At 41.5% G+C, this 17162-nt stretch overlaps 1 protein-coding gene across 1 annotated transcript; it reads right to left on the bottom strand.

The window, feature by feature from the left end:
• Positions 1–209: 209 nt before the first annotated feature.
• LOC138964985 (serine-rich adhesin for platelets-like) lies at positions 210–17038 on the bottom strand. Its single transcript, XM_070337109.1, has 9 exons — positions 16809–17038; positions 14397–14506; positions 11904–11997; positions 10629–10729; positions 9613–9681; positions 9076–9209; positions 8446–8598; positions 7259–7728; positions 210–3846 (listed from the first exon to the last, which is right to left on the bottom strand). Exons 1-9 carry the CDS (start codon positions 16887–16889, stop codon positions 1162–1164), a joined length of 3897 nt encoding a protein of 1298 aa, XP_070193210.1. The 5' UTR covers positions 16890–17038; the 3' UTR covers positions 210–1161.
• Positions 17039–17162: the final 124 nt, after the last annotated feature.

Raw genomic sequence — 17162 nt, 5'->3', positions numbered from 1 at the left:
GGGTAAAAGGAGAAACAGAATCCGTTAGTCGCCTCTTACGACATGCTGGGGAGCATCGGGTAAATTCTTCCCCCAACCCGCGGGGGGTGTTTTTGTGTGTCATGATTAGGAATTGAGATACGCACTATGATGCAACCACCTGTGCTGAAATAAACAGCAAAAAAGAAAATGGGGAGAAAGAAAAAAAATCAAAATCTGAGTCACTTACATTGACTATGAGGTCAGTTTTATTCTACTTACCTCAGAATAACTTATTATTTCCTTAACAATAACATGCACAATCAAAGTATTTTAAATGACTTATTATTTTCTTAACAATAACATGAAGAATTAAAGTATTTCATAGTTACAATACACAATGTAAGCCGTCAACCACATGGACTTGAATTTCATAACTTGATGAAAGTAAAAGGCCAACACACTGGAAACATAATTTCAGATTTCCACCTTCAATGCTTGTACATGATGTATGCTCAATCAGTCAATGACCGATCCTGAACAAATTCATATCAGTAACATTCTAACAAACACATGTATGCAAACTATAAAAAGTCCACGTCAACTGCTGGCAAGAGATAGAAGCTGATGGCAGAGTGTGCTTGGAAGTACAGTTGGCAGAAAACCAGTTTCAGTTTCTTTTCTGATGGCATCACACAACCTATTGTGAGTGGATGAGTGTTCATATGTACAGGACTGAAAAGTATCAGGCCCACAGCTTTTCTTTAACTAAAAGGTTCTTGACTTGGCATTAATGTCCCTGAATACCTAAAGGAAGCTGTGTTTCTGTGGTCTGGAATCTGTATTTTGCCCTACAAATCATGCACACAAGCATGAAAGTAAGCAAGCAAACAAAAGACAGCAATACAAGTCCCACAGTTGTCATATATGTTATCCCCTGCTGAGTGACTGACTGGTCTTAACCTTCACTGTAATACCTTTTGGTATAATGATCGCAACAGTCTTCACTGAATGGACTTTGGTGATTCAAAAGGTCTGAACTGTACATGTTCACAAATTGACACATCATGCTAATATACAACTTAAATCTCACATTAACATAGACACAAATCAACCATCCTCTGCATACACAAAAAAAGAAAGAAAAGAAAAAAAAAAGGTAAAATTCACAGAAGTTTTTGAGCATTTAACATCAGCAAATGATTAGGTACATGGTCGGCATAAACATTCCTCCACTTTGTCTAGTAGTTCTCCTTCCAATTTGAGCAGACGCAAACGACGCTGCTTGGGATCATCTGGTTTTCTTGCCCTGTACTCAAACCAATCTCTCAGCACGCTCTGACTGACGCTGTCAACCTCTGTTTCTGAATCAGAATCTTGGTTTGTCGTTAAGTGTGAGTTTGAACTCTTATTCTGTTCTCCGGTGATTGGACCAGGCCTAGCAGATTTCAGATTTCTATGACTTGATGTTGTGGGAAGCTGTATTCCCACACGGCTACCAGTCGGCCTTGTACTACTGCTAGCTGTTTGGTCTGGTGAGGATGATCGTCTGTGTCCTCCAGGGATCTGACTGTTTCCAGTGTTAACTGTGCTGCTCGTCATGTGGCTGGACCTTACTCTTGCTGGTGATTCATGGCTTTTTGATGGCTGTCTAGCATGTGAGCTGTCACTAGCTGCTGATCTTGTGACCTCAACTGGGCTTACAACAGAAGCCGCCTTATGCTGCTTGACAGGTTTCTCCACTCTGATCTGTTGCTGTCTTGTAGTTGTAACTCTCGTTTTTATGGCTGATGCTGAGTCAGAGCGAAGCCAGCCATCCAGGTGTGAATTCGTTCTACCCCTTCTTTCTACAGAATAGCCTTGTTGGACACTGGCACTGGGTCTGTTTCTGATGGAACCTGTGTCATCTTCTGAGGTTTCTGTGAGTATTTTCCTTTGCTTTGAGCTCTTTGACAGTCCAGCACTGGGGCTTCCAAGCCTCTTGGCCCCACTTGTCCTTTTGCCTGTCACTGCCTCACACTGTTCTTCTGGCATAAGGCTGTCAGACATAACAGGGCGTTCCTGTGGACTCTTTGGCTGCTCCCTTGAACAAGCGGCACTGACAGCTGCAGTGCCCCTACCGTGACCATGTTCATTCTCACTTGAAAAATCTCTTCTTGTACCTGAACTTTTCTCTCTGCTATTCGATGTGGTACTTGAAGCTATTCTTTTCTGTGGGCTTTTCTGCTTCTGTGGTGCTTGATAAGGTTCCGCTTCCCCAGATGACTGCTGACACTGTGATGTAACCGTACCTTGGGGGCGAGTTTCAGGAATCTGCTCATGATTGTCATTTGTATCTCTTTGCCTTGAGTTGTGAATCGATGCTGCCGGAATCTTTCTAGATGCAGATGGGACATCCTCTTTCTGGCCTTGAACTGTCTTTCTGGAGAGAGCAAACAACTCACCCACAGTGCGTGCCTCTGTCTCTGCCCTCTTGTCTGAAACATTGCACATCTCACCAATGCTGCTGCTACCACTCGATGACACAATAACCACATCTTCCTGGCTGGAGTCAGGGACCACGACTGTCTCACCGCTGCTAATGACGGATTCCACTGTACTGCCTTTTGTTTTGTGTAAAGTTGGTCCTGATGCTTGGTGCAAGAGATCAACATCAAAGCTGTCTTCAGACTCTGAGCCTGAGTTGTCTACCAAAACCCTGCTAGCATTTATGTGTTGATCATTCCTCGGACCAGAACTTGACAGACCCTCTGGCAGTGCTGTTGCAGTGGAGCTAGAGTGTGCAACAGATTCATTCTCATTTGCAGGTGTTTTGCCTGCCTCACCTGACAACTCTGGTCTCCTTATCTGGGGTAGTTCAACGTTAGTGCCTTCCCTTTCCAACAACAAGAGTCGCATGCGTTCTTCTTCGTCCAAATCCATGGCAGTAATGGAAGCCCTCTTGTCTCTGCGACTGGCAAGGCTCTCAATGGGCGAGAGGCTGAGGCGCAGTGAATGTGAACGACCATCACCCGACGACAGTCTCTGGGTGGAGTGACAAACCCTGTCTTCCCTGCTACCTCTGTGACCCACTGTCGCTTGTATTCCTCCGCCTACCAATCTGACCCTCCTCTCACTTGAATTATCTGGACTTTGACACTGGTCAGCAGACTGTGTCTCTGATACTGACACTACAAAAGAGGAGGCCTTTTTTGGCTGGTTTTCTCGACTGGCAATTTTGTGATCTGGGGTAGTCTCATCTGGTAGCAGATCTTGCGTCGCAAAATGTGAGGGTCTGAAGCCCTGGGACGCTTGCACAAAGTCTGTCTCATCTAAAAGTGGTACCAGGTCCTGTGTCAACATATTAGATGGATGAAAACCCTGTGATGCTTGCACGTTGAATTCTACTGTGTATGTCAGCTGACTGAGTAAACTCTCATCTGCTGGTAGTTGTGAGGCTATGGATGACGTTGCTGGTAAGTTCCTCTGGTGTGCATCTGCTTTTCCCTCCCCCACAGCTCTGCTGCGAGGATTTTCCACCAGCTCTGTTGTCAGAGAGCTCCTACCAATTCCTTGACTAATGTTTAGGTGCTGTTGGTCATGCGCTGTCATGTCACAGAGCTTCTTGCTTCTCTGGTCACCACCAGTACGAGAGACATGAACACTGGACCCGCTCTTTTCTTTGACACAGAAAGGATGGTGAGCAGCAACAGGGGTGGCACCACCAGCACGAGAGACATGAACACTGGACCCGCTCTTTTCTGTGACACAGACAGGATGAAGAGCAGCAACAGGGGTGGCGCCAAGAGACTGCGGCGGAGACATGTCGGCAACATTGGTGTTAGAGTCCTCTTCAACGCTTGGTGAGGAATCTGAGAACGTCACGTCTGGGTGCTGAATGTGCGAGTCCTGCAAAAGAAACTGCTAACCATATATATGGGTGACAGAAAGTGTGTACAGTGGAACCCCCTCTTTCAAGACCCCCCAATTAAGACTTCCTCCCTTTTAGGCCTAAAAAAAAAAGGTGTGGTTACGGTAACCCGACCTACCCTATTTTTAGGGGCCGACCCTATAACTTTTTATTACATTTGTCAAAACATAAAAACAAAAACAAAAAAACAAAAACAAAAAAACAGTGCAGAAAACGCAATGAAAGCTAAAGCGCTCGAGTCGCACACTTATTTCCCTGTCAAGTAGGTTTAATTTGTACACATTGAGAAAAAAAAGTGATTGCCTACCTTCCTACCCTATTTATTTTGGCTATGTTACCTTAACCACACCTAATTTTTTTGTTGGCCTTAAGACCCTGTTTTGTCACATGTTTTGTTTATAACCTCTGTAAATTTATCCCCATTGTAAGACCCCCCCCCTTTTTAAGACCTGATTTTTTCCGACTTTTTGAGGTCTTTCAAGGGGGGTTCCACTGTATTAACAAGGAGCATGCATGCTCCCTAACAATGGCAGGCGCTCAACATACTTGCTGAATGAAATAATCTGTCAGTATACTTGTAAACATATTAACTCAGTGTATGTGCAGACGCCTGACAAAAGATGATTTTCGGAAATAATCTGTCAGTATACTTGTAAGGCCAAAAAAAAAAAAAGGTCTGTTTACGGTAACATAGGGTGAAAAAATAGGGTCGGTAGGTCGGCTTTTTTTTTTCCTTTTTATATTTAGTCAAGTTTTGACTAAATATTTTAACATCGAGGGGGAATCGAAACGAGGGTCGTGGTGTATGTGTGTCTGTGCGTGTGTGTGTGTGTGTGTGTGTAGAGCGATTCAGACTAAACTACTGGACCGATCTTTATGAAATTCGACATGAGAGTTCCTGGGTATGAAATCCCCGAACGTTTTTTTCATTTTTTTGATAAATGTCTTTGATGACGTCATATCCGGCTTTTCGTGAAAGTTGAGGCGGCACTGTCACGCCCTCATTTTTCAACCAAATTGATTGAAATTTTGGTCAAGCAATCTTCGACGAAGCCCGGACTTCGGTATTGCATTTCAGCTTGGTGGCTTAAAAATTAATTAATGACTTTGGTCATTAAAAATCTGAAAATTGTAAAAAACAAGAAGGGCAAAGCCCATACGACTCACATGCTTGACCTTTACATGACCTTGACCTTCAGGGTCAAGGTCAAATAACTAAACCTAGCAATGACATCATACACTAAGAACCGCTTTACACATTTTTCCTACCAAAATACATGTGACCTTGACCCAAGGTCAAGGTCATCCAAGGTCATGCAACACAAAGCTGTTAATTCAAGACATAGGAAGTACAATGGTGCTTATTGGCTCTTTCTACCATGAGATATGGTCACTTTTAGTGGTTCACTACCTTATTTTGGTCACATTTCATAAGGGTCCAAGTGACCTTGACCTTGATCATATGTGACCAAATGTGTCTCATGATGAAAGCATAACATGTGCCCCACATAATTTTTAAGTTTGAAACAGTTATCTTCCATAGTTCAGGGTCAAGGTCACTTTAAAATATGTATACAATCCAACTTTGAAGAGCTCCTGTGACCTTGACCTTGAAGCAAGGTAAACCAAACTGGTATCAAAAGATGGGGCTTACTTTGCCCTATATATCATATATAGGTGAGGTATTGAATCTCAAAAACTTCAGAGAAAATGGGAAAAATGTGAAAAATAGCTGTTTTTTAGGCAACATTTATGGCCCCTGCGACCTTGACCTTGAAGCAAGGTCAAGATGCTATGTATGTTTTTGGGGGCCTTGTCATCATACACCATCTTGCCAAATTTGGTACTGATAGACTGAATAGTGTCCAAGAAATATCCAACGTTAAAGTTTTCCGGACGGACGACTCGGGTGAGTACATAGACTCACTTTTGCTTCGCATGTGAGTCAAAAATAAAAATGTATAAAACGATCCAAATTTACGTTTATCTTATTCTCCATCATTTGCTAATTCCAAAAACATATAAATATGTTATATTCGGATTAAAAACAAGCTCTGAAAATTAAATATATAAAAATTATTATCAAAATTAAATTGTCCAAATCAATTTAAAAACACTTTCATCTTATTCCTTGTCGGTTCCTGATTCCAAAAACATATAGATATGATATGTTTGGATTAAAAACACGCTCAGAAAGTTAAAACAAAGAGAGGTACAGAAAAGCGTGCTATCCTTCTTAGCGCAACTACTACCCCGCTCTTCTTGTCAATTTCACTGCCTTTGCCATGAGTGGTGGACTGACGATGCTACGAGTATACGGTCTTGCTGAAAAATGGCATTGCGTTCAGTTTCATTCTGTGAGTTCGACAGCTACTTGACTAAATATTGTATTTTCGCCTTACGCGACTTGTTTTTTTCTCCCCTCTCTATGATGTTTCACAGTTCATTTCTTCTCATCAATCCCTGTTTTTGCCCAACATAACTATAAACAGTACTTTGAGCTTACCTCCCTTCTGTCGTCTGCTGTTTGAGTGCAAACAGCTCTATTTTGGATGCGTTTTTTTTTCTTTTTCAGACGATCCAAAAAAAAGATTAGGGTCGGGCCTAAAAACTAGGGTCGGTCGGGTTACCGTAAACAGACCTATTTTTTTTGTTGGCCTAAACATATTAACTCAGTGTATGTGCAGATGCCTGACAAAAGATGATTTTCGGAAATAACTCTGTCGGGTTTGTATGTGTTGTGAAAAAGTGAATATTCTTGATTTTATTTTCTCATGTGATATTATAGGCCAGCGAGGGATTTATTTGAAACACATGGACCAGGAGCATGGGTAGAAAGCTTGCCTCACTAGAAGCAAGAGTATTCACTTTCTCACAACCCATACACACCCAACAGAAATATTTCCAGTTTGTGTATTTACAGGATACAGTTATATATTCTATGGTTACATTTCTCAATATGAGAATAATATGATCATGTCATGCTGCCTTGTGTTATAAGGATGTGTCTGGCTGGGGGTGGAGGGGGAAGAGAGAGAGAGAGAGAGAGAGAGAGAGAGAGAGAGAGAGAGAGAGAGAGAGAGAGAGAGAGAGAGAGAGAGAGAGAGAGAGAGAGAGAGAGAGAGAGAGAGAGCATGAGAGAGAGATATAAAGAGTGATATAAAGAGAGAGAATCAGTCAGGATTTGGAAAAAATACAGCGTGTGTGCATGCGTGAACATGCAGATGTTTGCATACCTGTTTGTATTCGTGAACCATCTGAATTGAACTTGCAGTTTGAAAAAAAAAGGTCAGTATTATGTTAGAGAATGCTCACATGCCTCAAGCAACTACAATACATGCCTGCAGGTTGTATAGACATGAATGTAGTCCAGCAACAACGACTACTCACCCCTGAACTCCGAGAAGCCTCTGAAGCTTCAACTGAAAACTTCCTAGAAGCTGTTGCCGTGGAAAGCACTGGGCCTGGATCACACGTGGCGCCCTCCATACTTTTTCCCTTCTCTGGGTCAGCTACCGGAGCATCATCTTCTGCAGAAGAATACTGAAGAGCAAAGCAATTGCCTTCTGCTTCCTGTTGCACCCTGTGTGAAGTCTCCAGATTTTCTTCAGGCGCTTGTCTGGGTTGTGCCGAGGCCTGTGTCAACACATCAGTCACTTTTTGGGATGCTGCCTGAGTAGAACGGGGCTGTGCTCTACGATTGGGAGGACCGGAGCGCAAGACAGCATCCCCCTCTGACCTCAAGGTGGGTTCCAGATGGCACAGCTCTGGTGGATCGCTGCTTGCTGTGCCGGACGATGTAGAGTTTGGATGCTCTGCTAAGCTTTCTGATGCAGGTACAATGTAGTCCGCTTTCCATTCTGAAGGATACACATTAAGAATGTTAGCACAATGACCACTAGCATTGCAGAACTTTTCTGCAATGAACAAAATCTATCCCACAAAAACCAACACAAAGGAATTCTTTTTTTGTCACACAGAGGAAGACAACACAGTTGAAAAGTTATGTATATATACCAATGTCTATTTTCGCAAGAAATATGCACTTTCATATCGAAGGGGAAGGAAATTAACATTCCATTTAAGGCCTGACACATTGGTGAAAATATACAAATATCATGTTTAGCTGTGATTTGATGTTTATTGTTGTTGCCTTCCCAAATAACCAGATCCCACACCCCGAGAAGGACATGACACCCTACCAACAAAAAAAATTGACTGGATTTCTGCAACACCCTGTATTCCTCTGGATGTACTCTGCTTGAGTTATACAAACCCCTCAGCATATTTTTAAAACAATATCACTACTGTGAAGCTGACAAAAAAGCAAACAAAAAATACTATAAATTCCAATATATGTAAATCCAAAAACAAAGAGACTGCCAACGCTTCAAAATTCAGAGAAAAAACCCCAAGAAAGGTAAGTTGTTGGAACGTTGTTATTGACAAAATAATGTTGTCAATAACAACGTTCCAACAACTTAACTTCTTGTTTTTTGATTCCAATATGTAAAGTTAGAATACATCCAAGAATATGACCATTTTTGTGACTGCAGAAAAATGCAATGAATTCCAACCTGGGATAGCATCAAGCACTCTCTGATCTTCTGCGCTCACAATGAAGTCTTCCACATTCAAACTTCGCATGGCTTGCAGCGCTGATTGTAGTGTGTGTCTCTGAATGCAAGCTTCTTTAGCTCTGGAAACATTTGCTTGCAGTTGATTGTTATCTGAAAAAAAACATTCCCCAATCTGTAAGTGTCATTGTCATTGTCAACAAGATCAGCAGACATGCTTGATGAAACACAGTCAGATGCTCACATGGAGAAACATACTACAAATAAACTAATGGTGGGTGGAAGCTGTAAAGTCAGAAATAGTGGTTTTTTAAGGTTAGAAAAAACATCCACCTCTGCGGTTGTACAAAAAACTCTGTGTATATGCATGAATTTAAGCGAGAGAAAGCAAGAGAGAAAGAGAGAGAGAGAGAGAGAGAGAAAGAGAGAAAGTAAGAGAGTGTGTGTGTGTGTGTGTGTGTGTGTGTGTGTGTGTGTGTGTGTGTGAGTGTGAGTGTGTTAGTTAGTGTGTGTGTGTGTGTGCGTTTGTGCACGCATACATGGGTAAGCAAACATGCATGTGCACATGATGTGCAAAGGCCCGAACAAAGTCATCAAAGCTAAAAAGTTCCGTTCATGCAATAGACAGACCTTGCTGCGTGCTTTGCAGTTGAGAATGCGACGTGTCAGGAAGACTTGATTCTCCCAGCTGCTCCAAAAGCATTGACAACGACACATCATCATCACACTGGCTGCTTGGGCCATTATCCTGTGTGGATTGGTTGCTGAAATGACCAGAACATAAGATTGGTTGATGAAACGACCAGTACATTAAAAATAAGCTAAGATGTGTTCATCAATCATTCTTCAAGCAAGGGGTATAGCAGTGCGCAGGACAATCTGATCTTACAGCTATAACAATGTTACCATCCACTTGCTCATGCATTATCTAGCACCACTCGCTACTTTTAGAGATTAGTCCAGTGATACACAAGAGTGAGACTGGAGTAAAACAGAAAGGAAAAAATGCTGGGGCGTGTCCCCCCCCCCCTCCCCCCCTCATGCCCTTTAGATTTGACACTGACAGATCCAAGTAAAAATGCCATCCCTGACTACAGGAGAGACGAAGAACAGTAACTGTTATGTTATCCTTTGAAAACAGGTTGCCAACATCAGACACGAACTTACCTTAGGTGACTCTGTGCTTGCAACCTTTCCATTTCAAGAGCTTTTGCTTGGACTTGACGGTCATCCATGCTGCAACAATTAAACAAGAAGAGCAAACGCTCGATCGAGTCACTTTCGCAGTTCTGAATATTATATGAGGCATCAGATGGACAGGAAGAAATTGCTATTCACAACACAATGAGTCACGTTCACATAAAATTTGAGCCCGGTCACTTTTATAGTTTCCGAGAAAAGCCCAACGTTAAGTTGTGTGTTGCCGAACAGAAAAGGCTAGTTATCTCCCTTGTTTTTCTGATAACGTTCGTAAAAGGCTACAGATGTAAATACTTTGATGTAAAGAATAATCCTACAAAGTTTCAATCACATCCGATGAACTTTGTCAAAGATATAAAATGTCTAATTTTTCCTTTGACGCTGACCTGTGACCTTGAAAAAGGTCAAAGGTCAACGAAACCATCGTTAAAGTGTAGAGGTCATTGGAGGTCACGACTAAACAAAATATGAGCCCGATCGCTTTGATAGTTTCCGAGAAAAGTCCAACGTTAAGGTGGTGTCTACGGACGGCCGGCCGGACGGCCGGCCGGATGGCCGGCCGGACAGACTAACATTGACCGATTACATAGAGTCACTTTTTCTCAAGTGACTCAAAAATGTGTGAGTACGTGTGATGGCAGAGTTTTGCTGTCAGATACACTAAACTGTATAGATGACTCTTTGTGTTCAAAATTGAAAACTAGAATGGTGCTCACACACACTATGCACAAACAGGCCTTCCCATAACTATTTTATTCTAAAAAAACATATCCCATTGTATATCACTGTTAAAAATTCAAAACAAACAATATAAAATAATTACCCCCCCCCCCCCCCCCCCTCAAAAACCCAAAAAAATCTGTGCACCAAAAAAGCTAAATGGTTGTGCACCTCTGGAAGTGGATAAGTACAACTTCACTGTTTTGCAACTGCAAGTACTGTATGCAAACATCACTACCACACATTGTGAAATAAAAACTCACACATCCTTGGGCTGGTTTTTACTGTAGAAACCCTCATGGATGTTGAAGATGCCAAACTTTTCCACAACCAGAACAAACCTTGGTCTCCTGTCTCTGTTATCCTGCATACAAAAAGACCAGTAAATCTTCATAGCATGACATAATAATGTTTCTTTTCATCACAATGCTAGCATAATTTTGCTAGAAAAGGCAAATGATAATGGTTTCTCTTATAAAACGATCAGCTTGCAGCACTTTGAATTTTGTTGTTTCTTTATAAGTTGACGAAAGCTGCAGGAACTGACACATTTATGCTTTTGGAGAGCACTTACAACAAAAACTCTTTGCGTATTAACATTTCATGTCCAAATTAGTCTCTTGCACTGGGGACAGAAATAGCAAATAAGCATAGCATTACAACAAAAAGACTTAAAGGCACAGTAAGCCTCCCGTAAACCATCACAGATACTGTCAGGCTTTTACACACACTAAAAACAAACTTTCATTTGAACGCTCACCGAACAGGAACATCCTGGCTGCTTTCCGTCAAGAGTGAGACATTTTCAAAGAATTTATTTTCATGGACCGTCTGATCTAGAATCAGGCGCCTCGTTTCGGTGCTAGAACTAACTTTTAGTTCTAAATAATAAATTGACAGCTTGTAACACAAACATTCTTAAGTCATAAAAGATTTCTTTTTTCATCAAGACAAGATCAGTACAATTCGAAGTTTTGAAAGTTTCAAAAAAGATGGCCCGGAAGCAGGGTCACAAAAGGTTGTGTCTCAAAGCAGACGATATTTCTGAATAGCGCTTGCTTTCTTTGAAGCCAGCCGCCGCCGCCAAGTCCGTGTGACTCGCAGCCGTTTTTTGCATTTTAGAATCAGAGGTACACATTAACGTGCTATTGCAGATACAGCCAGTCGCATTGAAATCTCAAACTGACGACTAAATTGTGAAAAAAAGGAAAGTGGATCAGGGGTTAGATAAACCACGAAATCTGGTGTGTGGTTTACGCAAGCTAAATAGCAATTCAAACGAACTGTTTCATTTTAATGCTATTAAATGCTATTGCAAGAGTGTTCCATAAGGTTAGAGCTGGTTTTTTCATAAGAAGATTTAAATCTGTAAACCATTTGAGACATACATGTACTGGGGTTTTAACTGCTTGACAATTTTGTTCACAGAATTGGTATACTTGTTTGACAGTCAACCCCTGCCAGTTTCAAAGCGTCTTCCAGCTATCAAAACTTCAACTTAGAAGAAATAGAAAGTACAGTGTACAATATTCACTCACAGGATGAAAAGAAGGCTGGAACTCCACCCGGTACCGGTTGAGCAGCAAAAGTCCTTGCTTCCAGTCTGGCTGGCTGTTGAAACTGTCCTCATAACTGTAAAAAAAATTAAAAACGTGTCAGGAAAAAGTACGGATGACCAAATCTCAACATTTTAACTGGCCTCCCGGGCGAGTTACTTCAAGGAAGTCAATAACCCGTCAGAAATTTCGCTGGGACGGTACATACCACACAACAAATTATGACTGTCAGATTTCTGTACACAATTAAAATAGCGGTGATAAGACAGGAACCTTGTATTTGTTTCACTTGAACCTGGTGGTGGTTTTGCAGACGGCAGAAGTTACTGCATCTGCAGTGTTCATATGGCTTTAAAACTCGGTGGAAGAACAGTTTTGCATTTGACCAGAACTTTCACTGGCCAGCCTGGCAAGCTTCAAGGCGGTTTCTACTTGCCCGGCGGATTTCTAACTCGCCCCTGGCGATCGGGCGGACGATTTGGCCATCCCTGAAAAAGCGATGAAACATTCAACTCAAGGATTTCTCCTCCTAAACCCCTCCAACAATTCCCCCTACCCTACACATACACCAAGAACGATGAGTTACCTTTCATTCTTATACTTGCAAAAGCCAGATATTTTTTAATAAAATAAAGTCAAATTTTACTTAGATACGAGGGCTGTTCCATTATTATTTAGAATCCAGGCTCCTGGCAATATGGCGTTAAAAACAAAATCACGCAGTCTAATAGTGGACTATCATGAGGCTTGACACAAAAAAAGAAGTTCCAGAGTTATGTAGTTTTCATATAATTGACTCGGGAAGATACTGACCGCACACTGTACGAGATTGCACCATGAAGCTGAAAAAAAAGCAATTTCCGAGCCATGACTTACAATAACTCAAAATAAGGGTTAAAAGAGGCCGATTTACATGACAGTTTGGTGAAATGTTTTGGGGTTAATGCTCTTTGTAAAGCCGTGTTGTAAAACTTGTACAGCAATTTCAAACCGGGTAGATGGAGCCTCGAAAATGGTACCCATCCTGGTCTACTCATTTCATCTGTTATCCTCAAAAACATTAGCGCTGTTGAACTTGAACAGATAATACGAGAAGATCCCTGCGTTATTATCAGCGAGATGCAATATGCCCTGGGAATTAAAAGCTCTGCATTCGAAAAGATCTTAAACAAATATTTAATGGCGCCAACGCGATGTGCCGGTTGGGTACCACATGAACCCAGTGACGGTTTGTTTGTTTGTTTGTTTATTTGTTGCTTAACGTCCAGCCGACTACGCAGAGCCATATCAGGACGAGGAAGGGGGGGATGAAGGGGGCCACTTGTCAAGCGATTCCTGTTTACAAATGCACTAACCCATTACTTGTGTCCCAGCAGGCTTTAGTAAAACTAAATTAATACCTACTGGAAGATTACCAGTTTCCAGTATGTTAAAATAGGCTTAACCTATCTACTGCTGGACTTACATCAGAACACTAACAGATTAAACTATACATGAATCGCGAGACAAGCGGCAAGAGAAGAGATTTTTGGAAAAAATACAGATGAATGAGCAAGAAGGCAGAAAAAAGAAAAGAATTCACGAAGAGAAAGAGAGCATGACAGGAAAGAGGAACCAAAAATCTACCTAACAGCAAACTAGAAAGCTCCTGCGGTTCCAAAAACAGGAGGGGCCTTTAATTTCATAACCGCAGTGCCCCACTGCGGGAACCCAGTGACGGGAAGAAGAGGGGTAGGGCAGAGTTGTGCCTGACAATACTTGAAAAAATCAGCAATGGCTAGTCTGAATCAATACGGAATGTCGTCAGTTGTGACGCAACCTTTGTTTACCAGTTCTATCATGAAATCAGACAAATGTCGTGTGTGGGGGTGATTCAAGGTGACCCAACCCTTGCCAAGTACAAAGAACAAGAAGTACTGAAAAACAAATGCTGGCATCTTTGGTCACTAGATCAGGGCATTTAGACACTGTGACTCTTGAGGACAGGCATACAGTCACGTCTGACTGCTATGTCCACCACTAATGGCCTAAAGTATTTGAGGCTTGGCACAAACACCGTCCGGACACGGGTATTCGAGGGCTTATGCTGCAACATGACAAAGCACCTGTGCATACTGCCTTTGCGACAAAAGATTTTTTGGCACCAAAGTGAGCACTGCTGTTGTCGCATCCTTCCTATTTTCTTGACATCTCCCCAAGCTAGTTCAGCCTGTTCTCGGATTTCAAGAAACAGCCGCAGAAAAACGGTTTGAGAGCCTTTAAGACTCGGTCCGAGCCTTCACAAGGGCCATAAAAGGTATAGCTGATGTCACATGGTCCCAGGCCTGAATGAGGTCTTTTGAGAGGATGGCCAGTTGGGAAAGGATTGGTCCAGAAAATAGCCCAGTTAGATTGTTGGTATGCGTTTCCGTTTCTGAGATTCTAAATAATTATGGAACAGCCTACATATGTCTGACACAGTCAAAAGTGACTGACTTTTGTTGAAGCAGATCCTGGCATTGTTTGGGAAAGATGGATTTGATGTAGACAGTACTGTCTGCGACTTCTCGGATCAGGCTCCCGTCTTCCAGTGGCCCAGCAACATGCTAGGTAAAAGTGATAGAATCAGACCAACATATAAATCATATATCAAAGGTAACTAGGAAGGGCCTCATAGAAAAAAAGGTCAACTGGACTTGGGGTCGTCAAGTTCAATTCTAAGGTGTTATAAGGCACACACACACACACAAAAATACAAGGTTTGTTTCTGATGACAAGGCCAAAAACAATTAGGGTCTGTAGATTAGTTACTAGTATACTACTGGGTTTTTTTCTTTTTCGATTAAAGTTTTTTATTATATTTACACAGATGGATTTGTTATTGGCCGGAAATGTTGCACTGTGACCCCTGGATGTACAAGAACAGTAACTGTCCTTGTAAAGTCTGCAAAATAGAGTTTTGTTATTTTATATCACATTTTTGTTGGAAGGATAAAAAAAGTCCCAGGGTCGGGAGAAAAAATAAAGTCGGTCGGGGAATCTGAAACATTGACATTTTTTCTTGGCCTAATCTCTGTGTGTTTTAACGTAAAAAGAACATCTTTTGGAGTGAAGTCTTGAGGGAGGTGGCGTGATATTACATAAAAAGGCGTCTGAAACTTATACTTTTGTTGATTCTATTTATTTGTATGACTGCGAGAGTGGATCGTGGTGTGGTTAGTTAGTTAGAAGTAACTAACCGTTCATAATCACCTTATTGTGATATTGAAACGTGTCACTAGGGCCAAAAAAAAAAAATGCTTTGGTTACGGTTTCATGGCCAAAAAAAATAGGGTAGGTAGGTCGATTAAACTTTTTTTTTTTTTTTTTTTTTTTTTTTTGGTTGGTCCCTCTTGAAATGATAAAAATATTTGTGTATGCAGGATATTCGAGGTATTTTCATATTGGTGTATTCGTCCGCTTCACTGCCATCAGGAGTCAAACGAACACACTTGAAGTGAAGTGATTTGATGTGGAAACTTTCCAAGTTTTCGAGAGTCATGCCAAAGTCCAGTTCGAAAGAGTCTTCGGGCTCGGCACTTATTTTCGTCGACCCAACACATTTTATCCCGAACAGTTTGCCGTCCAAAGTTGGATGAAAATCATGAAAAATGTCCACCAAGGTTGCACTCTTCGAGTACCGACTTATCAGTCGTGTTTGTTCGATATGAACGCACTTTCCGAATACGATTGCAAATGCAGACGACATCTTTTTACGTTCGCGCAACGAACGAACGCACGAGACTGACTTCCCTTGGATATGGGAGTTGTAAAAAGCGGAGTGGTATCCCTTGTCGGGCTTGTTGTCTGCTCGCCGGTGATCGATGTTTTCTCTGTGCCGTGGTGTTGTCGTTTTCGGTGGGTTTTTGTGTGTGTGTGTGGTTTTTTTTTGTGTATGTATGTGTTTGGTTCATTTTATTTTTAGCTTTAGGACCAAAAAAAAAGTTTAGGGTCGGCCCAAAAAGTTAGGGTCGGTCGGGAAACCGTAACCAAAGCATTTTTTTTTTTTTGCCTAGTCTGTTAATGACCACCCATCCCCCTCTCCTGCTGGTCCTTAATCTGTCTCCTTCTCTTTCCTTCTTCTTCCCTTTCCAGCTCTATTCTTCTTCTCTCAACTAACTTTATGTATCCAATAATTTATTTATTTATTTATGACTGTTTTTCCGTCTTCAGAATGCATGTGCCTGTAGTTGGTATGAGTGAGTGCGTCGCGTTCTCGCTGTGCGTCTGTCTGCGAGTGTATGAGTCCGAGTGTCTTGGTCCTTGTCGATCTGTGTTTCGTATAATGTTCACTATGTATTGTATAATTATTTTGTAAGCGCCTAGGGCTATATTTAGATTAGGCGCACAAATGTTCATAATAATAATAATAATAATGTGTGGGACTGCATGGGAGTGTTGGTCTCACAATAACATTTGTTTTGTTTCACTGGTTTAGTGTTCTGCAAGGGTAAGTTTGGAATCAAAGATATCTTTTTTCTGTCGAAAACCATGCTCAAATCATAAACGAAAACAGCAATGACACTCACATCGTCTGTTTTCATGGAGTTTCCTTTACGAGATACCGAAAAGGTCTATTCTGCTCCTTCGTAAATCCTCACACAAACATGAAAACAATGCCATGAACGGCCAAGTTGAAGATGTTAGTTATGATTTCAATCAAACATGTCAACAAAACACGATCCAAGGACTAATTTTGTTAATTACTGATGAGGTTTTCGGAGTCAAGTAGTACCAGTTTTCATGGTCCTTTAACTGCATGACGCAGAAGACCAGTATTTATTTCTCGTATTCTTAACCTGAATCTTCTGAGTGCAAATGTTCCATAATTATGTGCTGACCATAAAACTATGAAATACCACTGCTCACCCGTACGACTTTCACAACACCAGGCTTGGGGTTTTTGCTGTTTAGAACAGATTCTTTCAAAAATGCTTGTGTTGCAGCCATTGTCAAGGCTACTTCCCCTTAGCAAACAAAAATGCAAAGTGAAGGTTCACGGTATTTGGAAACGCAAACAGCTTTGCAGATTACTGTTGCAAAGGTAAACACATTTTCCTGTCTGGCTTTCGCTTTTACGACTTCCCGCCATGTTGGTATCCTCCCCGGAAGTCAGTCATCCCAACTTGTATTACTGTCTTGAGGCAAGAATGTGACCCATATAACCATAAATAGACAATATCTGCGACAAAAATAAAACTGTGAACCTTGAAGTCAAAGTTT

This window comes from Littorina saxatilis, linkage group LG1, assembly GCF_037325665.1.
Source record: "Littorina saxatilis isolate snail1 linkage group LG1, US_GU_Lsax_2.0, whole genome shotgun sequence".
Classification (NCBI taxonomy): domain Eukaryota; kingdom Metazoa; phylum Mollusca; class Gastropoda; order Littorinimorpha; family Littorinidae; genus Littorina; species Littorina saxatilis.
This window is presented reverse-complemented; position numbering and strand designations above follow the sequence as displayed.